Raw genomic sequence first — 25,192 nt, forward strand, 5'->3', positions numbered from 1 at the left:
CAACAGCAGTAAGCAACCCACAGTGTAGCATTGTTTTGAAATCCCACATTTACACTTCCAACTTTGCATGATGCCCACTATAATCATACACCATATAAAAGGATACTGAGCACTAAAATGACCAGACCAAACAGAGTAAGAATGCAGCGTAGATGTCCAGCCCAGCAGTACCACTGAGTGCGGGCCATGCGGTATGTCAGGATAGACTGGAAGAAAATGAAGAGCATACTGGTTGGGAAGGCAACTCCGGCTCCAATGTAGTGCAGAACCTTGGCATGATCCACCTAGGAGACAGAAAACCACAGCATTACAACATTTACATTGACAATTCAGCTGAGCCACAGAATATGTAACATTCTGAACATTCTGTGATGCCGCTATTGAAGCACATAGGAAACACGTTTTCAAGTCCATCAAAGCCGCTTTGTGGAATCTTATTTTTCAGAGCTGAGGTTATCAGCTCCCAACCGACATTCTTCTACCTGCAGATCCCTTCCTGTTACCACTGGAGTGAGATTTCGTTCCATATTTTTGCATTTACTACACTGCTTTTTAACCATTTCTGGCCCTAATTCACCATATAATGAAAAAAAAGGCGTTTACTATAGGGCTCAGTTTCCCCCATTTTGTCAGCAGTAAACAGGGGAGGTAAATTAAAAGTAGATATGATACAGTTTTATAGATTCTGTCATGTATATTTTAAAACAGGGCAATGGCTTAAGTCAGTCATGCTTGATTGTTATGTAAGTAGAGAGACAAATCCGGTAAATACAAAATCACACACCTGACAGACAACATTCTGAAATCGATTAGAGCTCAGAAAGCTCTGGATTAATTTATCCCTGTGCTTTCTAGAATGTCTATGCTAATCTGTCTGACAGAAACCGACAGTACACTGGATTACTGTTCTGTCATTTTGCTCACTCTCTTAGTATAGAATAATCTGTATGTCAGACACTGCAGCTGTACCTTAGTCATAATCCTGATTTCTGCTCGAACATCTATTTGGCAATACCTGCATAAAACAAACACATCAACCGTTTGTACTCACCAAGCAGATAAACCACTTGTCAGATAACACTTGTAAAAGTGTTGAATCACCAAAGCACATTTGGCCTCGACAAATGAACAAGACATAGCTTGTTGGGTTTAACAATCAACCTTCTTTATCACCTGAGACAACCTCACATTTACTGAGCAGACACCATTGAGAAAATAGTGCAGATCATGAGATCGCTAAAAGTGAATCCTTCTGTGATGCAGCTTTATAAATCACGTCAGCCAATAAGTTTAAAATACATACACACTGGGGAAATTTTTTATATTATATCTATATAATCTATTTTTTGGAACACCCTCCAACTGTAAGAGCGTTATTATTGTACATTATTTGAAACTCAGGACATGCGTCCCCTGTTAAAAACATGTTACCCAGTGACAAAGCATGCTGGAGTGTGTTAGAACAGAGGGACGGGCTTAAATGAAACCTCACAAACAAGTTGAAGTAATTACATATTATGCAATTTATATGGTATCTAATATAATGAACTCACTATGTTAAATAGCCCAATGCTTAACACAGAGTAGTTTTTGAAACGTTTCCAAAGAAACAGTGACCCACATCAGCCACTGTTCAGAGCCAAAACATAGTTGCCTACTCTCCCGGAATCCCGAAATGTTAGGAGTTCTCCTGGACTCCCGAGAGAGCAGGCAAAAATCCCGGATCCACATGTCGCCGTTTTAGAAGATGGCGGGAGTGGAGCTAAATGCGGCATTGTGGCCCCGCCCCCTGCTGCGATTGGCTAAAATGGCCTGAGATTGACAGGGACGGAGCCTAACGGTGCACCGCGCATGGCCACTTCCCCTCGAAGGACCACCTCCCAGAGAGCTGCCTGCAAAAGTAGGCAAGTATGAGCTAAAATACTCCATGTATCATCATCATCATCATCATTTATTTATATAGCGCCACTAATTCCGCAGCACTGTACAGAGAACTCATTCACATCAGTCCCTGCCCCATTGGAGCTTACAGTCTAAATTTCCTACTATAGGCACACACTCACACACAGACAGACAGACAGAGAGACAGAGAGGAAGAGACTAGGGTCAATTTTTTTGATTGCAGCCAATTAACCTACCAGTATGTTTTTGGAGTGTGGGAGGAAACCGGAGCACCCGGAGGAAACCCATGCAAACACAGGGAGAACATACAAACTCCACACAGATAAGGCCATGGTCGGGAATTGAACTCATGACCCCAGTGCTGTGAGGCAGATGTGCTAACCACTAGGCCACTGTGCTGCCCACATGTATTAGCTATCAATACTATACAACTGTAAGAAGGGTATTTAATACAGTATTCTTGGTAGCATGTGGTTAGATAATTGTAGGGACAAATTAAATTCTAATATATGTTCTTCAAAAGTTTTCCAGAAGTTTAGTTCAACTTTACAACAATATTCAATACTTCAAGTCAATTGATATTAAAGAGCACCTGCTGCCTACATACAATGGAGGCAGCCATTTTGTGGGCTGAAACACCAGGAACCAGGGCCTCGTTGGTCATGCCTCATGTAGACTACATGGCCAAAAGTATGTGGCTGCCCCTAATTAGTATGTATCTAGTAGGAACGCCATTGGGTGGCAGCACAGGTGCTCACTCAGCAAACCGGACTGTGTACAGCACTCTAGTGACGCACAAGTCCAGCAGAGAGCAGCACAGCTCCTCACCCACAGCCCAGGGGAGCTCACAGAGAGGTGGAATGATAGTTAGTCAATGACACAAATCCTGTAGTTAGCAACTCCGCTCCACACTCACGTCCCCAGGGAGCTTACAAAGTGTCAAAATGCAAGAATATCCAACTGCAATCTTAGGTGACTGATCATACTGTAGTGGATAGTCTGATGCTGCTGAAGAGAACAGTATTCCCAGTCAGGGAGTCTCAAAACAGCACCATCATCAACATCACAAACAACCAGTCTTGTAGACCAGGACTAAAGCTCAGGCGCAATATGACAGGGGAAGTCGTCCTCTGAGACCCAGCTTCAGTGGGGAGGGAAGCACAGTCCGTCCTAGAATGATGGCAGCAGTAATGAATCCTGTGTCTCTGTATGCTCAGAGCAGCAGGTACTGACCTCAGTCACCACCCGTGTCGGGAGAGAAGAGTGTAGGGCAGCATGGTGGCTAAGTGGTTAGCACTTCTGCCTTACAGCACTGGGGTCATGAGTTTGATTCCCCACCATTGCCTAATCTGTGAGGAGTTTGTATGTTCTTCCCGCATTTGCGTGGGTTTCCCTCCTGGTGCTCCAGTTTCCTCCCACACTCCAAAAACATACTGGTAGGTTAATTGGCTGCTAACAAAACTGACCCGTGTGTGTGTGTGTGTGTGTGTGTGTGTTAGGGAATTTAGACTGTAAGCCCTAATGCAGGTAACCCGGTCCCAGGTCCAGTGTGAACAGGAGCATACAATAAGGCACTTCTATACGAAATTAGTCAGTCTCCGCGTGTGAAGCAGGATAAAAAACAGGCATTTTAGTAGGCGAGCAAGCGCTATGCAACTTACTCCATGCCTGGTCAAGCCACGCCCCCTCTAATTAGTAATGCGTGTGGCTGAAATGGTCAGATATACTAACCAGTGAATAAAATCAAGCTCAGCCACTAAGAACAGGACTAGCTACAGCACAGACAATTAGTCTGTCCTCAGTTGTAACACAGAGTTCATAACGTTCTCTGGAAGCAACATCAGCACGTAAATGGTTTATCTGGTGCTTCATGGATTGTGTTTCCATGGCCGAGCAGCCGCACACATGCCTGAAATCACCAAGCGCTATGCCAGACATCTAATGGTGTAAAGCAGAATGCCTCTGGTCTCTGGCGCAGTGGCAATGCATCTGGCTGTCTGACAGGTGAATCTGGGATTGGCAGACGCCAACACATGGATGTGATGTTCAGGCATCTACATACTTTTGTCCATATAGTGTATATTGGTTACAAAGTCTCTAGTAAGTAACTAATTCCACAAAATGACTCCCTCCATAACGGTTTGTTGATGAGAGAAGCATAAAAATAAGGTTCTCTGGAAAGAATTCAAAAATGTTCTAATAAAGTATTATAGACAACTGGGTGCAAACCATCACTTTTGAATTTCCATATATTTATGCTATTGAAGGTGAAAATACATATACAATACACATGTAGCATCATTTTTCACTAGTCAGAGTCCCTTCTGTAGTAAACTAGCATCGAAAACTGTATGCAATGGTTTACAATAATCATTAACAGCATCCAATTTCAAACAACATAATGCCTTAGCACAAGATATACTAACTATTCTAACTAAATGTATAATAAACTATCCAGCACCATTTAAATAATATACCTGGAGAATTCATATATTCAAATTATGCTTAAAAAGACAATTCATGGTTTCCAGTTTAAAACAAAGTGACTTCATGTCTTCATTTTCTGTCTGCAGCAGTTACAAAAGTGCTAACTCAACACTACCCAGCTCACCACTGAAATCAGAGACAGCTGGTTCTCTCAGATCGTTTGTTTACTTGGCTGTGCTGGGCCCATTTCACAAATTCTCATTTATTAGCAAAGGCAAGCACGGATCTATCTGGAAAACCATTAAACTGGGTACTTATTGCTGACACTTCTCCCACATAAAAAGAGAACAGTCATTTTGTTACTTTAAAATCACATTTTGATCGAAAGTCTGGTCTTGTTGATCAGTGTTCATCTCACAGAACATTCAGTTCGTCAGCAGGTCACTCTGGACGATGATATATCTGTTATGTACGACTATATGTATCCACCCATAGATATACTGTATGAGCCCACCTGTGCCAAGCGGTTTACTTTCACTACAGACAACACCCTTCTGTGATTTCAGTCAGGCAACTGTTTAGTGTTTTGTTAATATACTGCTCAATCTTTATATTCCCCCTTATCCTGCAATCTTTTCCTACCATCCTCAGAGCTCCGCGCCTGACTAATAACAGATTTGCTGTATAAGAGTCTTTCATTTTTAATTGTGAAAGAGAAGTGTATCGTGTCTTCTACTCTGTGAGGTCAAAGACAAGGTTTTTTGTTTGTTTTTCCAGACAGTGTTACATCTTTTACAGTGAACAAAGCAGTTATGTTTAATTTGAATGTCAGCTTTTAGCAATAAAGTACAAAATACTCCTATACAATGACAGCCTCTTGTCCGTTTCACACTATGAAATCATGGACATGAAGCAGTCTCCTTAGGTTCCGTACACACTGGCGTTTCATCATCATTTATTTACATAGCACCAGCAGATTCCGTAGCGCATTACAATTAGGAACAAACAGTAATAAAACAATACTGGGTAATACATACAGGGAGGTAAGAGGGCCCTGCTCGCAAGCGTTTGCAACGCATTTTTGATCGCATATTGAAAAGACAAATAAACGCATGCATTCAGGTATGATGTTTAAGTGTGCTGCTTATAAGGGAGTTCAACCCGTAGTTTTAAAACAGTGTCATAACAAGGCGGCGCCATCTCGCTAAAGCCAGACAGATGTGTAAATACATACGTAAAGGATTATTGACAAAATCTGATTCTGATGCATTCCCTTTGAGATGAACAGAGTGCAACATAATACATGTTTGGTATATAGTCAAGACTCGCGTCTGGTGTAGGGTCCCCTGATGAATGTACAGCCAAGTGACCAAATCATCTTAATCCACTACTTTTTAGAACAGTTATTTGTATTTTAACGTCAGTTTACATGGACTTAATTTAAAAAACATATGTTACATAATTTTAATGAATGAAATCAGAGACAAGAAACAAGTTTTCCCTATATAATCCTGGCTGGGTGCACACAGACTTTGAATGACAGGCGATTTCACCAACCAATAGTCTGAGATAATAAACCAATAAGGAAGTATACTTATGCATAAAAGGACAGGCATTCTTTGAAATCAATACTCTTGATAGAGTTCTGTAAGAACGAAACGTGTTGAGGAACTAAGCACTGTTATCACCATCTTATATTATCATATCATGCTGGTGCTTTAGAAAGAGACGCCAGCTGTGGTTTAACACAAGCGCTGTAAACTTTATTTACCTGTAAGTACTACGCTCTTTAATGAACAATAAAGTTTGTTTGAAATTGAACATCCATTTCCGTTCTGACATGCTGAGGACGAAGATTTACACTGTGAACGGAGGATGGTCACTGCTCATACCTGGGACCTCACCTTCTCAGAGGCATGATTCCTGACTAATAACGGAAGTTCAGAGTTTCTTTCTGGAGAATGTGAACATACAGGAGAACTTTGTGTACGTGCCCTACACTTTATATACTGCGACTTTCATCAGTGGTTGAATCTGTCATTTCTTCCATGTGCACTATTGATGAACTCCATAGAGAACTATTATATTATTCATAACAATCCTGGAGACTTTTTTTGGATTATATGATCATATCCTGTGTACATTGTATGCAACCATCAACTCTGTAATTGAGCGCTGTAAGAATTGAAATTGTATTGTCTTGTGGGTTTAGGATACATCATACTTGCCAACCTTTTAAAAGGTCTTTCCGGGAAATCCCAAGCAGGGGGGCGTGGCATGGTGAATCGCACCATTTTGACCCCGACCCCGCGACAAAATGCCATTTCTGTTGCGGGGGCGGGGCGCGGTGAATCGCGGCATTTTGACTCCGTCGCGCTCACAGTGCATGTCGGGCGTGACGTCATCACGTCCGCCCGACATCCACTGCGGAGCACAACACGGAGGAGGAGACCAGGGAGGGAGCCGGATCGCCAGCTGAACGCAAGGTAAGTATTTTCTTCTTTTTTTTCAGGTTTTTTTTTTTTTTTTTGCTGCCTCCGACGGGCCCCCCTGGGCTGCAGGGCCCATATACACACATATATATATATATAACAGCGGCAGCGAGTCCAATCCGAGCGTTTCATTTATGTGATTAGTTTTTAATTTTCCACAAATAACTTCCAATAATAAATTGTAAAAGACTTTGCATTTATAAGGTCCAAATACACACATCAGTACAGACATTTCACTGTTGGTACAGGAATCACTTTTGGCATTTTGATTCAGGAGGTGTAGAGCCCAACAAACCCCTAAGAAAATGATGCAAATGATATGTGCACAAATAGCCTCTATTCATACTCCCTAAATATAGACGTTTTAGATTTAGTGGGCAAAAGTGCCCATGTAACACAGATACAAAAATATACAATGGTTTTTTTTGGTTTTTTTTTTTTCAATTAATACTATAATTTTATTTATAGTGCCAATCATATTATGGAGCACTAGACAGAGGAGATGTAGTCATTTCATTCAATCCCTGTCCCATTCTCTACCACACAGAGTAGGGTCCATTTTTTTCAGAAGCCAATTATCCAACTTGTATGTTTTTGGACAGTGGGAGGAAACCAGATCACCCAAAGCAAAGCTATGCAAACACGAGGAGAACATACAAGCCCCATAGAGATAGGGCCCTGGTCCAACTTGTGACCCTAGTTTTGGAAGGCAGCAATGCTAACCACTCTGACAAATTGCTAAGTAATTACGAGAAAAAGTGAACACTGTCGGGAATGAACAAAATGATATACGATTTAAAGTATACCTGTCACACAGTTTTAAAAAAATTAAGGTCTTTAGATCCCGAGTAAATCCTATTTGCATTGTTCATTTAACACACAAATATTATTACTTTCTGCTATTGTATTGGGTCATCGTATGGCCTGAAGAGCCTGTGACTAAAATCTCCATCTGATTAGCCACAAAATATATAATAATAAAAATATACAAATATAAATAACTGATCATACAATAGCTAGCCCAAAGTTGGCAACATGACCTATCAATTTTATATTGGCCATCTAAACACAAAATTATTTTACAGATTCAGATAAAAGTTATCAGATTGTACAATCAATATTCCAATGCTTAGTGTGACCAGTATAACCAGTGATGGGCAACAGGCGGCCCTCTGAGCGGTCACCCGTCGGTCCCAGCTCCTTCCTGCTTTATTGTCAGATATCTTTGTTGTAACATGTAACACTTGTTTAAAATGCCTGCTGATATGTTATTATACATAGGTCGCTTTCTTTGATTAAATCTACAATTTTAACTTATTACTGAGAATAAGGGTAATGTTCAGCCCTTTTGAAGGTTAGAGAATGGTCCCTGATGTGTATCAGGTTGTGGATCATTAGTTAAACATATTTCAAGATTCAGACATATCCTAAGAACAAACTCTGAAACCGGCACCAGCCTGCAGGCTACGTAAACATGACCACCTGGCTCCTGGGATTTGCCCATCTCTGATGTGTGTAAATAAAAGAGCATGCGAGGAGATAAAGGAGGTAGTTCAGACAGCAAAGGTTTTGGAGAAATGGCATTTGAGAATATGTAAATATAAACACCTGGTCTTTATTAGTGGCAATAAAAGGTGACAGATCCATCTCTAAATATATATTGTGGAATCTGTTGGGGGTACCCGTACTTCCCAACATTACAAGGGGTCCAAGCAGCATATTTAGGATTAAAATAAAACAACAATAGATGGGAACATTGGAGACACATACACAGGTAGGTGCACACTAGTAGCTGGTAATTTACCTCATTGGAGGGTTTCCTGTAGTTCTAATCATGGAGAGTGCAGCAGAAAGTAGGGACCATGCAGTCTATCACTGCAACTTACCTACCTTACTGGTGGTCCACCCTTCTAACAGGGACTCCCCCTTCCTCCACACCATGAGCTACACCTATTACCATAAAGAAGGCAGCACATGGCCATTTAGTCTAAACAGCATAGATCCCGTGGCTCATCACACCTTTGTAAACAGATCCCTAAAGCTCTTAAAGCACAGAAAACAGACTGTGCATATTAAAAATTCAATCATATGCAATCATAGCATTTACATAGAACACCGCAAAGTGGGAGTCTAAGAAAGGAAAGGGATAAGGGAGCTGAGTGCAAATCGAACCTATGTTTGGTCACCGAATACATGGGATTTAATCCATTAACACTACGTATTTTGTTTTGCTTATTTTTGTAATAAATTGTACAAATTTAAGACTGTCAATCCAGGCAACTGTAACTTGAAACTGGAAAAAGAAGCTTTAATTAATGTTATATATTATGTCTTTAATGACAAAAGATGTACATACACAGTATAGCGTGCCTTTAATGATAATTATTCCGTCCATGCTCTTTGTAATGTAGCCAAGTCAGCTCCCCTGCTCTTTGCACATGTGGGTGTGTGTTCCTGGCTCAAGGTTTTACAAGGAGTCTCTGCATGTAGCCTGACAGCCATACCTCCCTGTCCCCCCTGTGGGTAAATATCCACATGGCCTCAGTGCGAGCTCACGCAGTGCATAATGACCACCAAACACAAAACACATGCAGTGATCTCAGGCTTTGATGTCCTTCTGCTGTGTGCCATACATTCTAAAAAAGTGGAATATACGTTCTGATAATAGCAGCAAGTCCCCTTTTCTCATAAAGGATTATGTTGTAACGTTACATAACCAATTTCATATCAGATTTACATAACAGAAACATGTAGGATCATGTGTATAAAAGGTGCTTTATCTGCAGCTATAGATTTTGTCTCTATGGGTACAGTAAGTAACATTACTTAACCATATTAGTCAGACCAACGTTTAGAATCCTGAAAGACAAAATAAGCCCCGCCTCCATTCTGACCAAACGCCACACATTTGTGCAAAACACCACCTACTTTTCTGTTAAGCCCCACCCCTTTTGCGGAACTCTACCCAACGCTATTTGATCTGGGATGTGACTAGTCATAATGCTGCCGGAGAGAAATGAAAGGCAAACAAAAGAAAAACAGCACAAGAAACATTCATTAAAATGAACACCACCAAATATAAATAATAATGTCGCCTTATTCAATGTTCCAAAAAACAGGCAAAAAGATGCAGATTAAAAGCTACATTGAAACTAAAGGCTCAATAACATAAAATAGATAAATCAAAAACATATACTTATGTCTATATATTGAATTTTGCTTTATGGTATAACATCCAAATATCCAATCCATGATAGCAGGGACAAAGTACAAAGCAACAGAAGATATATAATAAGTTAACATGCAGAGATGGAGGGGGAAAAAAACCCCTAACAACAAAAAAACCGCCATATCTAATGTTTAACCAAGAACACGCATCTAGTGACAAAGTTGGATAATGTGACAAATACAATAAATTGATAACTAAAAGTAAATAAATTGAAGCACAGATTCAAAGCAAAGGGCAAGAGATAGTGGCTTGTGATTGGCCCTCACAGACACCGTTCCCCACCATTTAAAAAAGTGGAGAACTAAACAGATTTGTTGGTCCTATATTATTGAACAGGCAGAGCGCCAGGAAAAACAATTGCATGTAGCAGTCCCTGGGGAAGGGACACGTTGTTAAAATCTTTTACATAAGTGTTAGGGTCACACACCACAAAATACCTTAGGCTACCTGTGTACAATTGTAAAACTATTATATGTCCCATAAAAATCTGTATTTATGTTGTCACTTTACTCATCATCAACAACCATGAAGAAACCATAATATTGTGGCAGGTAAAAATTTTATGTTTTGAATGAATTTTGTTGCTGAAGACACCTGCCTCTTACCTACCTCATAGGCGTATCCAGGTATTCAATGACTTGATAGATATACTACATAATCGTCACATAGTGTTTATAGTAGAATGGAGCTAATGACTGATTGTCATACATAAATTCAACAGAAAATAACAATGTGTATTAAATGTAACCTTAATGTAATCTAATGTAAAACCTGTAATGTAATCTCAACATGTGCTTTGCTAGATTATATGAGTTTGAATTTATGCAAGTGTCATTAATCTGTTGAAAAATAGCCAGACCATGGAGAGATAGGATCTTGGAGGAGTTTGAAGCCCCAAAGTTGTAAACCATCTAGCCACTCAAGAAGAACGAGCAAAGGTGAGAATTCAAGGTCCTGTAAACATTCCCAATCTCAGGACATCCCTAGCTCACTTCAAGAGTCCTGTGACATTTGGGACATCAATCTGTCCTTATTGACAGCTAAACTCCAAAAAGAGAAAATGTGGAAAAACGGTTTAAAATCTCCTGCTTTAGACAATAATGTGTGCATTTTCATGAGGGGGTCTATCAAGACTGAAATGTCCCATTTTCCACAATTGTATTCCCTCACACACCAGCGGGTAAATGTATCATACTCCAGTTTGTACAAGTCGCCCGAAATCGGCGAGTTGACAGCTAAAATTTAAAGCGGTGCTGCCTTGTAAAGACATGTGTATGTGATTTAAGTGTGAAACATTAATAAGTGGTTCTGGTGAACGTAAGGATACCATAATAAATCCTTTGTGGTGGCAAAAAAGGTGTATTCATTGCTAGGTGACGCCAGTCACGGCCAGCTGTTCAGATTGCTGTAGCTGGGAAGGGCTCGTGACACACTACTACAGTACACCATCTTGTCATGTTACCATGTCATCACTTCCAGGAATCAGGATTTTTCTCATTCTTTATTGTCACACATTATCTTGCTAAGAGTATTGTGAACACACAAAGGTTTATTGTCCATCTAGGCTCTACCGTGTTCATACAGGAGTGAATAGAGCCAAAACAGAATTTGCAAGTGGCAGTGATTATCCATATAGAGAATGGGCAGACTACATGCATAAATAACGAACAAATCATCATATATTATAGATATAGATGGTAGAAAAGTCTGCAGCCATGGTTCATTATTGGCTCTTTAGTTTAGTATAGATACTAGTACTCTTACAGTTTATTATTAATGGTTATTTATATAGTGCCTACATATTATGCAGCCCTTTACAGAGAAGAATTTAACCATTTCCATCAGTTCCTGCCCCAATGGAGCTTACAGTCTATATTCCCTGCAACGCACTAAGGCCATTTCAAGCCCGCGTTGTGATAATGAGACATGTGTTGGTGCTGATCTATCATCATCATCTATTTATATAGCCCCACTAATTCCGCAGCACTTCGAGAACTCACTCACATCAGTCCTTTGCCCATTGGAGCTTACAGTCTAAAGAGAGAAAGGAGAGACACACACACACACACACTAGGGTCAATTTGATAGCAGCCAATTAACCCACCAGTATGTTTTTGGGGTGTGGGAGGAAACCGGAGCACCCGAAGGACACCCACGCAAACACGGGGAGAACATACAAACTTCACACAGCTAAGGCCACTGCCATCTATATTATCAGAAGTGGGAATAGAACCATAACAATAAGCCATGTTGCACTCTATCCAGATAGATTGTGAAAAATTCTTACCTGAAAACTACCAACCATGGTGAGTCCAGCAGCACAAATCCACCCCAACACAAATGCTACAGTATTCAACAAGGAAGGACCATAACGTTCAATCACATAGGCATATCTCAGCAGTCCAATGAGCATCACTGCAAGACAAGGACATGTGGATAAGACAATGAACACAAGCAAACACATAAAATCAAGGTTTTTGTAAACTGAATGCATTGGTCAATGAGATACAAAGTTAGAGCAAAGTGCAACAATACGTTAGAATTTCCTTACTCCCAAGGTGAAAATGTTTTATTTATTTATTTTTAAATATTGCTTTTGAGGATATTAAAACCTGTAAAATAAGGTGGCTCATCTCAAATCCAATGTCATTAAAACAATAGCACATCTGCTCTACTAGATGAAGAGTACTTCCTCCCTGATCACAGTTGTTAAACAAACCACGCATTCTGGATCACCACATACAACTGCATGGAATTATAATAGATATACACCTAGGGCCCGAGTCATAAAGGACAGTAAGACAAAAAAAAGGAGTAAATGTTCTCCTGGACAAACCATGTTATAATGCAAGGGATGCAAATTAGTTTATTATTTTGCACATAAAATAAATACTGGCTGTTTTTTCAGCTAGCACACAAATAATTGATAGCTCTATTGTTACACTGAAATGTATAGTTGATTTAGGACATGCCCTATTCAAACTATAAATCTGCCCCCAAATTTTAAATTTACCTCCCCCTCCAATGCAACATGGTTTTGCCCAGGTGCAAAGTTACTCATTTTTTTTATTCTTTACTCTCCTTAATGATTCAAGCCCCTAATATCGAATCTCCAAGTACTGGCAACACTTCAGAATAGAACACATGCGAATTACTCTTATGCTGAGAAATCGTGGAGGAGACAAACACTAGTCTACCACTGGTACCCTGTGTGCTATTTAAACTAGCCACTAGAAGTCAGCTAATGTTGACATGATCTACCTTGTAGATGGTACCTAGGACACGATGTTACATAACAGATATATCACTTTCCACTGCGTTACCCACAAATAAGGAACTATAAGACAACAAAAAGAAAGGATTGCAAACAAAATAAGCTACTTAAAGGACAAAATGATTCAAACAGTAAAAGGCCCGATCTTGTGTGACTCAAAGGCAGCACCTTTAGGTGGTCCGCGAGTAAAAGTAAGAGGGAGGGGAAGGAAAGGATATATTCTATCAGACAGTAATCCCACAAAATATGAACATCAGCATCAATTCTTTGTTTAATCTTTAATATGTCTGTCCACACTTCCACATATAATCTAATTCTAGAAACTTGCCTCGTGGCATTTGCTACAAATTTCACCATGAAGAAAAATGCATGTCCTTTAGAACTTCAAGTTTAAACAGATAGGAAATATCAGCAGACTGGGAAGAACACCAGAAATCAGAGTTAACCATCAAAGCACAAAGAGAGATGAATAACAATATTACAAACACAAAAAACACAAAAACAATAGGTCGTTATGCCCCAGGCCACATTGCAGCACAAGCCTTCCTTTGTACATAAATGGATTCTCTTACTAGAATCTACATAACACTTACAGTAAACACTGCACATGTCTTTTAAATACTAAAGCACAACACTTACTTGAAGATTGCTCCTCAGATGCCTTAGACAAAGTAGAATATTACCAACAATCATTGTACCATATTGATTTACACAGACTTATGGAAAAGAAGGTCTAAAATTAATCACCACTTGTATTATGAATGGACAACAAATACAAACAAAATTTGGGAAACAATGTCTTGTAATATGTTGCAAGGCAGAGAATGTAAATAAAACATACACACAAACAGAAAAAGCTTGATCTGTACAGCTCTAAAGTATACAGTAGATCTGACATGAGCATGACTAATAGATATACAGCATAAATATTTTTTTATTAATGTTTCCAAACCATAGGGGTAAAGGAAGGGGGTAGGTACAACAGGTGGGATGGTGGATGGAGGCGGGGTAAGGAGAGTGTTAGACCAAGTAAATTAAAAATCATGACCTATAAAACAGCATGTGAGATAAGGCTTGACGCCTCTACCTTACTTGATGAACTTAAGAATCAGCGGAGGTGCATAATCAATGGGAGCCAAAGTTGCTTGGTTATAGTGCCAAGTGCATAGGGTTAGACTCTCTCCAAGACAGTACTAGTTGAGAGGCGACCGCTCTCATCAAGTGGCGTATAAGTTTTATTGTTTGTCAACACCAAGAATAGGGTCGAGCAAGAAGAGAATACTCAGGTGAGAATGGGTCAGACACTCTCGCCACGGTTGAGATCATTTTATTTTTTTTAAACACGGACATAGTATTGTAGGGGTTAGAAAATAGTGAGTCCAAACCTGCCCATTTAGGAGCACTGGCCCCAACATGTTAGAAGTTGGATAGAAGGCATGTATTCTTGAGGGAAGGAGTACAATTTATATGTATTTTCACAAGTGAGAACACAATAAACTTTTCAATAGTGGTTGAAAGATTGTGGCCCAATGTTTAGGATCCAGTGACACTCGTCTCCTCCTCGCACTTCTTATCAGTCAAGGCTTTCTCCAAAACGGCGAATGTATCCAAAATACTGTAGACAGTTGAAAGGATACAATCTAATAAAATTAAACATACATAGGGGGGTATTCAATTGTTGCCGTTAACGCTCTCAAACGAGCGCTCTAAAAATATTAGCGTTAATACGGTAATTACTCGCTAAATTTCATCTCGCAGCTCCCTGAGCTGCGAGATGAAATTCAGCGAGTAAACTACCGTATTAACGGTATTTACGCGCATTTACCGTATAAACTAATATTTTTCGAGCGCTCGGTTTTTTTTGTTTTAGCGCGTTAAAAGCAGCAATTGAATACCCCCCACAGTGCTTCCACTGTCAAGTGGGTTCCAGGTCCTACTTAAGAGTTCTAGAATTCTAAAAATGTCTTAATTGAAGGTATTGATAACAGTTTATTTGTTAAGGCACAGTATAGTTTACAAATCAGAGAAGTCAGACTGGATCCCCAGTAGCAGCAACTATTTATATAGGACCACTGATTCTGCAGCGCTGTACAGAGACCTCACCGACATCAGTCCCTGACCCATTGGAGTTTACAGTAAAGCAAGATCTTCCAGAAAACTAATTTTTCCTTTAAGCCAGGCAAAAAAGACTTCCACTGAAGTCAGTCAGTGGAAACTGCAGATTGTTCCAAAAGGATTTAATAAGCTGAATGCTGTCAAAAGTTTATTTTGCCTAGTGTGTGTGTGGAAAAAGCTGTGTGTAAGAGTTTGTGATAGATTGAAAAAACAAGGAAGAATATTCATCGGGAGAGTTTGAAATTGATATAAGCAACAAGAAAGAATATTCATCTGATGCAATTCTACCAATCCAGGATATCAAACGTTTATTCTAGTAGGTAAAATCTTGCCTTACAATTTTTAGCATCTAGGGAAGGTTGGCAGCGTACAACTGATCCACAGATTTAGTGATTGCAATTGAAATTAATCTAAGTTTATTGGCCAGGGGAGGGGTGGATAGAATTTAAGTCCAAAATTTCTGCTTTTGCAGTGTTGAATTTGTATCTCAAGGCACAACTATATTTTTGTATTCACTCTGACAAGGTAGTGGGGTCATATGACAGGTAAGAGCGAGTAAAACATCTTGCATAGTGTTATCTTATGTTCCTTTTCCTCAACTCAGATGCCCGACATGTCAGGGTTGGCTTTAATTTTTGCAGCCAAAGGCGTTATGACAAGGGCAGAAATGCAGTGAAGAGCAGACATCCTGATGCGTATCATTTGGGATCTGAAATGGGGATGCAAATACCAGAGACTTTTTTTCAAAGGTCTTCTTGCTCTCCAAGCCCAGAAGGGAGAGTGTCTGTTGCACAAAGTTCCAGTTCACTCTGTCAAAACCCTTCCTCCACATCTAGGGCACAAGCAGGAATGGGAGTTTTGAATTATGAATCTGATTAATCAGGTTTTTCACATGTTTAGTGTTATCTGCAGGCATGAAACCTACCTGGTCCAGCTGGATGAGGAAGAGGATTTTGACTGCTCCGGTCAGCAGCACTATAGCAAGTATTTTACGATTGATATTCAATACAAAGACTGAGCGATAACTCATGTAAAGAGACGGATCTATTGTCGTATAACCACAATTTTGGAGCAAGTAAGCCACCAACTTATAAATATTGGTTGATTGCTAAAATTACATTTCTGTGAGTTTTGTTCGGAGTTTGTCATGTTGTAAGATCTAGACTCCTCAGAAATTCAGGTGACCTTTCTTAGACCAGTATAATGGACTATCATATGAGTGTCTAGCTTTGAATGTGGCAGCTAATAACGAGTTCAGTTTATCACCCTCATCACCTCATCATAGAACCTCTGCTGGAGCCATTTTTAAAGTTTAGCCGCTTTGTCAACAAGCAAAGCATTGGATTGACATTTTAAAAGCGTTTAGCTGATGCCCTATGTTGTTAATTGGTCAGCTTGGGTGTTCAGTAGTGAGAATCACTAGTGCTTAATCTTAAAATGATTTACTCTGAGGGTTGAACTTCCTGATGGATGGAATTACATGCCCAAAACTCAGTATAAATAAAACCAATGTAGAATAAAGACATTAGTGATTCTATAGTCCCATGGGAGAGACTCTGGCTGTTTAAGAAGTATTAAATATCAAGTATGAACCTTGAACAAGACAAGAACTGTACTGTATGGTTTGTATGGAACATATTACTTTATCTTGCATGATGGGCGAGTTTGACAAGAAATGGACTCATATGTCCCAGGTGCTGACCGGGCCTAGAGAAGTGCAGGCTTTATATTTCATGGAAACAGGATGTGAAGGATATTGGTGCCACATGTACAAATGGTTCACATCATCCTACAAGTGTAGCAGGTGAGGAGTCTGACTGGGGTGGTACTCCTGTCAAACCATAACACAGGTGTCACAAGTCGAGCTCAGGGAGGACCGAAACCTCCTGTGGAGCTGAAGGGCAAAGTCTCCAGCAGTGTAGATGCCATTGGCATATGGATGTATAGGATATAAAACACTTTTGACACTGTCCTTCACTGCATCACCAAAATGTGTTTTCATGGATTTCTGTAGAAGCCACAAGCATGCTGTGAATGGTGCACAACTTTCGGGAGCAGAATGTAAGGAGAAACATTACACATATGCTGGATTTCCTCTAAAATACAGTTATACATCTGGATTACCCAACAAGATGCCTTACATTACACATCCATTTCCTTCCTCATTTCTCCTCATCAGCTATGTAACCAGTGCGGTAAATGATTATAAACTGATTATTTCTACTTGCCCTAAAAAGGGTCCATACTTTGACACAGGTGCCATTTATTTGCAAACTTGGCAAAACGTCTGTCAGCCTTAGAGACGGTGGTCTCCCGAAAGCTTTAGGTCATTCTGAAAGTTGGTGGGCGTCAGGAACAAAGAGCTGTGATCACACTCTCCTTTGGCCACAATCGTGAATAAACACAATTTGGAACATTTATGAAGACTCTCCTACAGGTAACAGTGTAGAAAAGTTGGTGTTGCCCATAGCAACTAGACATTTGTTTTCATTTTGTAAACAGAACTACTTGATTACTTGTGCTATGAACACAATAAAACTTATCTAAGGTAGAAGGGTCCCTCTTAGTGGATTTATAGGAGCACTCTGCCAGTATCAGTGAGGGGAATTGGACAGAGTATTAACGTACCTTCTTAATGCATTGACTGAATGGTTGGTTTCTAGAGTGCCCCAGTAATACACTCTCTTTTTCCTTGTTTCTATTTTCTGATAATTCGGTGTGGGTGCACCACTCCTAGGTGGTAAAGATGATGGTAGTATGAAAATCCCCCACTAATAAGTTGAATGAATCCTCTAGGAAGTTTTTGGAACCACCCGGTGCGGTATATATCCATTTTGCAACACAAAAACACTTGTCTGCACAGTAACTTGTAACCATTTTCATAAATGTTACCCAATAACCTTGGACTGACAGCTTGTACAGATGCCCCAGTGGAGTGCACCACAAAACGCCTTAGTTTGCATGTGTCCATCCAGACCACTTTAACGCTCACAGGAGGGGCTGCTGCAAACTAAAACAAAGAGCTTCTCAGTGTGCGGAGAGGTAGAAAACCTCCAGAGGAGGTGCAAAACTAGGATTTCACATTAAAGTCCATTCTCCTACCAAGTTAGTACCACTCTCTTCACAAATAGAATTGTTTTTTTCCCTAGAATATTGTCTCATGAAGGTTATGTACACACTAGCTATTGGCAGATATCATAGAAGCACAAAACTGATCCTATCTAAGGTAAGAAATATATCACCGTAGAGTTATATAGATCTATATTAAAATTTATTTTAATAACAAAAAACACAATTAAAAGTCAATATCAAATGATAAAATAAAAACTAGCTATTACAATGCATTTTTAACCCATGATAAAATGTGTGTAAAAACACATATGGTCCGCACTGCATTAATCTATGTGTTCAATCTGTATTTTTTAAACATGCATCTATAACAAAACAGGAAGTTATCTTGTTCAATCTAAAAGTATTGTGGAAGCACATATGTACACGCTTCTTAACCACAATGTAACTTTGTTTAGAACGAGCTCCCATGAATGACAGAGGCACTGAGCTGGAAGAGAAGCGATAGAAGAATGCACCGCATCACAACGCAAGTTACACACACTATGAATAGTCTCATTTGGTACAGTAGTCTAGATGTGCTTAACGTGTGTCAGAAACGCATCTTAAATGCAGTGTACACATGGTCTTATGGTTTAAATGAATTCTAAGAAAGGGGACGTGAGGACTGTTTATTACATGTGTCAATTGTGTGCATGTGTGAAGTATTTTATTACATTGCTCCGATGGCATCTAGAAATGTGATCTCTGATTAAGTGGAATATAGAAACGTAAAACGGGTCCCATTAAAAGTATAGGGTGAAATTCAAAGACCATTAGCTTTGAGCTGGGGCAAAATTCAGCTTCTTTGGAGAGTGGATGCTGCCATGTGCCTCTATGCACAAGTAACGTCTCTAAAATGTGCACCCTTTACATCATTGCCATAAGCTCCACAAAACTACGGGTATCTCTGTATTTTTCAAGCAATGCCCTCATTTTGCCCAAACCTTCCTCTTTCCTGGGTAACCGTCTGCTCCTCCGCAACTGCAGCCATATTGTTCATAAACACATTCCCAAAAGAAATCTAGGTGCGCTTGTGCAAGTAAAGCGCGGAAAATTCACAAATGGTTCTTCATTGCTCAGCAGATATTTTGTGGTTCATGGATATGTTTTTCTATTGAACATATTTGTAAAATGGATTGTTACGTACAATGTAGATGCTTCATAAACTTGGCATAGGGACATCAGTTACAGATGGCTGTGTTTTACCTCAGCTCTGTGCCCTAACTCCCACACAATCATCCTCTCAGAAATATAAAACCGTTAAAAATTTATGAAGGCAGTGGGAAATTACACAGAGTAGTAACCGAGGAGTGTAATCACAGCAAGGATATGTTGTTTTGAAGATCTACTGGAATACCATCTCAGTTCAGCTGCTGGACCCAGCGAGTTCAACTATAACTGCTTTTGCCATCTCTGTTACTCCTTTGGTGACCTCCGCGGAGTCCTTGATAGCAGCAGCTGCCACCACCACGTCTGTGAACATGGGCAACAAGTGTCCTGGCTCTGTGTACAACAGTGAGCATGATGCCAAACAAATATATGGGAACACATACAGAGCTGGCTGATGGCGGCAAGCGTACCCAAGCAACGCAAAGGCTAAAGCCTGGCGCAGAACCAGAAGAGGGAGGCGGTTGAGTTGAGATAAATGGTGAAGGACAGCGATAGTTGCCAACAGCCGACAGTCATAAGATTTATACAAAGCCTAGTTTGTCTTTCAGGTCTTTACGTTTCACGGTCTCTCCTCATTGCAGCTGTACCACACCACCGGCAGATGCACAATAAAGACAGTCAATGGCTGCTTTAATATTGGTGGCTAATAATGCTTCTGCCTTACAATAGCCACACACACACACACACACACACACACAGTCCCCTCCACCAGCTCCAATTATACCACTACTTTATTTATGGAGTGCACCCACACCTCTTGATTGGAAGCACATTTGGGCTGAACCATCTTTACTTTCCGTTTCAGGTCATTGCCTGTAATTTGATTGTATGATGATCACCTCTATGTACAGAGCTGCAAAATGTGGCGGCGGTTTATACAAGATAGTAATAAAAACTGACTTTATACTACATTTCACTAATGAACACACTATGGCATGCGGGCGGCATCAGATTCAGCCGGATAGATGAGAGATGTAACAGCAGTGTTTTACAATGTTAACCCTAAAGCTAGCAAATAAAATGAAACTGGTCTCAAAAGGTAAATACACTGGTAAATATTCACCAGTGTATTTTGCCCATGTGATCCCTGTTGCACTCTGATATGGTCCCTACATTATGCACGCAGAACCTGAAAAGGAGAATTTTTCTCCATTCGTTGGTGCCATAAATCATTATGTCAACACACATAATATAGACAAAGGAAACAAATTACAGCGCTGCAACTGGTCAAAATATAATCATGCCAAACACAATGCTGAAAAACTATTAGATAAAATGTATTTATATATAAACAGTATCGCATCTAAATAGATGAAAGAGTATCTTAAAAATACACATATAACACATAAAAAATGACTCAATGTGAGCTCAAGATGATAAAAACAAACACAAGTGTAAGTTGTGATAACACTGTTCCAATAACTTTGAAAAATGATAAAACTCAAATTACAAAATCAAATGAGTTTTTGAGTTTTATCATTTTTCAAAGTTATTGCCTTATTTAGTGGGGCCTTACACACCCCTTATTACAGCTGCGTTACCAGTCAATTTTAAAAAAGATCCGAGCCGCCCCCTAGGCACTTACTTCCTTGTCCTGGCATTGCAGTGCTTCCCCGGCGTGCTGTACGCTCTTTTACTGAGGAGATCTCGTGAGAGTGAGACTCACGAGATCTCCTCAGTAAGGAGAATACAGCGCGCCGGGGAAGGACCGCAGTGAAAGTGCTCAGCAGCATTGATCGCCCCCGCCCCCGACCGATCAATAATGCTGTTGAGCACTTTCAAGGGCCCCCTGGATGCCCGAGGCCCCTGGGCTGTAGCCCAGTTAGCCCTATGGTTAATCCGGCCCTGCATACAGCCAATTAAAACTGCTTAATTAGGAACAATTAGTATTTGTTTATGTGGGGCTGACAGATTTAGTTTGTACTCACATGGCCCCACCATGCAATGGAGATGGCTGGTGGAATTCTTATTAGTAACCAAAAATTGTTTTACAGTTCAGAGGAAATCTATTTTCGCTAACCACACTTCTATAATCAGGAAATAAGATGATGAAAATATAGTGTCGAAGTGTGGCTCAATACAGCGTAAAACAATCCAAAGGAGTGGCTTAGGCACAGGAGACACACTAAGTTAACATTCATACATCGAGGCGTGAATTGTAAGGATAGATTTGTGCAGTGAAATGAATAAACTTTCACATTTTGTACACACCAGAAGGTAATGGTTGCATAGCAGGAAGGTCACAGTTAATGGCTAATCCCACCCGTGACCAAAAAATTAGTTTTTAGGGTAATTAAAATAAAAAGTAAAATCTTACTTACCTACTCTGTAATGATACTCCAGTTTGGCAGATCTCCTGATGTCTGTAATAGTCCAGTACAGGAGCTCACCATGGTTGGTCTGTGTGCTAGATCTACAGAGAGCGTATGCTTTGTGTGGGGTGTGTGACTACACTGCTGTTTATCAAGCAGAGAATCCAGGCATTATCATTATGGGTAGAGATCTAAAAGTATCGGTGCTACTGTGACACTATACACCAATACACACTAGGAAACACTTAATTGTGCACTCCACTCAGTTACAAAAATACAACAAAGAGGTGAAAATATCCATAAAACTTTTAAATGCAAGTGTATTAACGTAGTGAAAAAGTCTTATATCTTAATTATTAAATTTTTAAACTGTTCCAATTAATATCCCTAATAGCATTCGCGTAATGTGCTCCAAGCGTGCTCCAAGCGTGCTCTCAACATGAAAACTTTAAGGGTCCGATTCATAAAGGCACGCAAGGTAAAAACAAAAAAAAGAAAAGGAGCAAATCTACTCCTTTTTCTGCTTTGTGTGCCTTAATGAATGAGGCCCTAAAAGTATCCAATTTCTGTCATATTAACCCAAATCCTCACACATTCAATGAATTTGCATCAAAAGAAGGAGAGGGCTCACTACAGATGCCAGGAGTGGTTCTTTCTTGAAGTCTATCCCGTCCTCGTTGTATATGGAACGGTGCTACTGAAGTTCATTGTGCCTTATTATAAGCAAGTATGTCTAAATTATCAGGTCTGCGTGCTTGTTTCTAATAAGCTGCTATTATAAAACTACTACACTATAAAAGTGCATGCACCACTGCTTCAAAATACAAAATAACAGCCTATTTTGGTGCCAAGGACACAGGGCAGAACCTATTTTGGATGGGTATCACAAAGGTCTTCATTATACTACAATGAGCATTCTGCCTTTAGGGTATCGACTTCAGTACTAATATTTTCATGGGACAGGTATCTCAAGGCCACTGTAGCTTGAACTGTAGCATCTCACTATTTTGTGTAATGAAAACACTTTCACTGAGAAATTGTGCAATTTTATTTTGTATCTTATGGTGTGTTAAAGAACGCATATAAAATATAAATATTGTAGTCTGTGTCTTTTTAATGGCAGTCTGCATAACATATTAAGGCCACAACTTTTTTGGAGGAAAGGGGATTTCAGTTATGTTTGAAACAGAAATAAGCAGCTTTCTGCACTACAATGGTTTCTAAGCTCCACTTCCCATGAACAGCATTTACTAAATTAAGTGAGTAGAAATATAAAACATGAATTGGCTTACGAAATAAGAACAAGTTGATGGTTCCCAGTCTTTAAAAAACATAAAATGAACAATTGTTTTATTCCCAGGCAATTACAGCACAATTCCATTACATTAAAATGTTCTGTTCAGAGACGAATGCCAAGGACTAAATGTTTTCTGCCCACATACGACACATACAGATATCAACATAAGATTGTCATAGCTTAAAGTTGGGATGGCAGACACTTACCAGCTCTAAAGTAACATATCAAAGTAACTTGAGCAGAGAACACTAAAGGGATGATTTAGTAACCTTGTACTTAACTTGAACTACATCAAGCAAAAACTTTATTTCATCATTAACTTGCACTGGTCAGATACAACACTAATAAACAGAGACAACTTTTTCACCTAAATTTTAAAACATTGTCTAATACTTTACTCGTACACTAGTTAACAATTTAGCTGGGCTTCTGAGGATTTCTAAAATTAGGTACCGGACAATTGATCTCGCCCTTGAATGCTGGAGAACACTCCAGTATCTCCGCTTACCCCCATTGCCCATAACCCGGAGTTTCCCCCAGGGGACCAGCCACATGTTATGGTGGGGTGTACCGAGCAGGAGCTTGTTGTGTGGGCCAGCTGGTGGTGGGCATGCATGCATTCCTTCCTTCCTTGAGCTGCAAGATAGATTTTCCCCTCCAGCTCACGAGCACTGGGCATATCTACAGTTCAGCCACTTTCTGTGAGGCTCTGATCGTCTAAAAATATATTGGGAGAGAACTCTCACCATTGAGACACTGTGCACCTCCACTTCTGTCCACAAACTTGCCATTTTGAAACTCTACAACAGGCCTGTCCAACCTGCGGCCCTCCAGGTGTTGTGAAACTACAAGCCCCAGCATGCTTTGCTAGTAGACAACCTATTGATAGCTGGAAGAGCATGCTGGGACTTGTAGTTTCACAACATCTGGAGGGCCGCAGGTTGGACAGGCCTGCTCTACAAGATTCTCCTCTGCGACACATTTCCCTCCACGTCCAGTTTTGTAGAGGCCTGGAATAGGGACTTGCCAGGAGCTCTTGACGAGAACGACTGGGGAAAAATATTCCAGTTCACGCTCAATTGCTCATGCAGTACCTCACTTGTAGAGACTCCATGTAAGATCTGGACCAGGTGGTACAGAACTCAGAGTGTGCTACATAAATTCTTCCCAAATGTGATGATGTAATTCAACAAATGGCACCTTTACCCACACCTGGTGGTATGACTATACAATGCATACTCAATTTTTGCACAAAAGTTATTAATCTGTCTAGATAAATAACTGGCTATGTGGAGGCAGCTGACCCTGGCTTCTCACTTATTCTATTTGGCTTTCTAATATAAAGAAATCCCTTCTGAAACATTGAAATAAGGTCAAGGCACTAAACCCTGGGCGCCGAGGGTCATCTACGCCCCCGTTAATCAAGGAGTGGTTTGGAAGTATAGACTTCTACACTTCTAATGGAAGTGGGTTAGATGATTAGAGTTATAGCCCCCTTAAGCCACTTAAGAAGAGACTATGAGTCAGATAACAAAAGACTTCTCTCTCTCACCAGATAAGGCAGAAAAGGAAGTGAAAAAGAAGGAAAGAAAGAAAAGAAGAAAAAATGAAAAGGAAGAAGAAGGGCAGAGGACAATGGGGCACTATGATGCGAGCTTGGACCCCCGGTTCTCCCACCTTCTCCTAGTTACTCCCAGCACATTGTCATTCCGCCTTTTATTATTTTATGCGCCGGTTATTTATTCTGTTGTGTTTAGAGAAAAGACAAAACCCAACTACTGGTATGTAGTTCATTTGCTATGGTTTATGCATTGTACCTCTCCAGTGGAATTAAATAAAGAATATACATTAAATAAAAATAAA

General features: G+C 40.0%; 1 protein-coding gene across 2 annotated transcripts in view; it reads right to left on the bottom strand.

Moving 5' to 3' along the window:
- The window catches only part of LOC142161227 (transmembrane protein 150A-like), a 107,435-nt gene that overhangs the window by 15,263 nt on the left and 66,980 nt on the right, over positions 1-25,192 (bottom strand). For both annotated transcript variants that reach the window (XM_075216627.1, XM_075216628.1), the window contains exons 5-6: positions 12,338-12,465; positions 107-284 (exon numbers count right to left, since the gene is read on the bottom strand). In XM_075216627.1, the coding sequence (XP_075072728.1) occupies positions 107-284; positions 12,338-12,465 (306 nt within the window). The remainder of the gene's footprint in view (positions 1-106; positions 285-12,337; positions 12,466-25,192) is intronic.

The sequence above is a fragment of the Mixophyes fleayi genome, chromosome 6, assembly GCF_038048845.1.
Source record: "Mixophyes fleayi isolate aMixFle1 chromosome 6, aMixFle1.hap1, whole genome shotgun sequence".
Classification (NCBI taxonomy): domain Eukaryota; kingdom Metazoa; phylum Chordata; class Amphibia; order Anura; family Limnodynastidae; genus Mixophyes; species Mixophyes fleayi.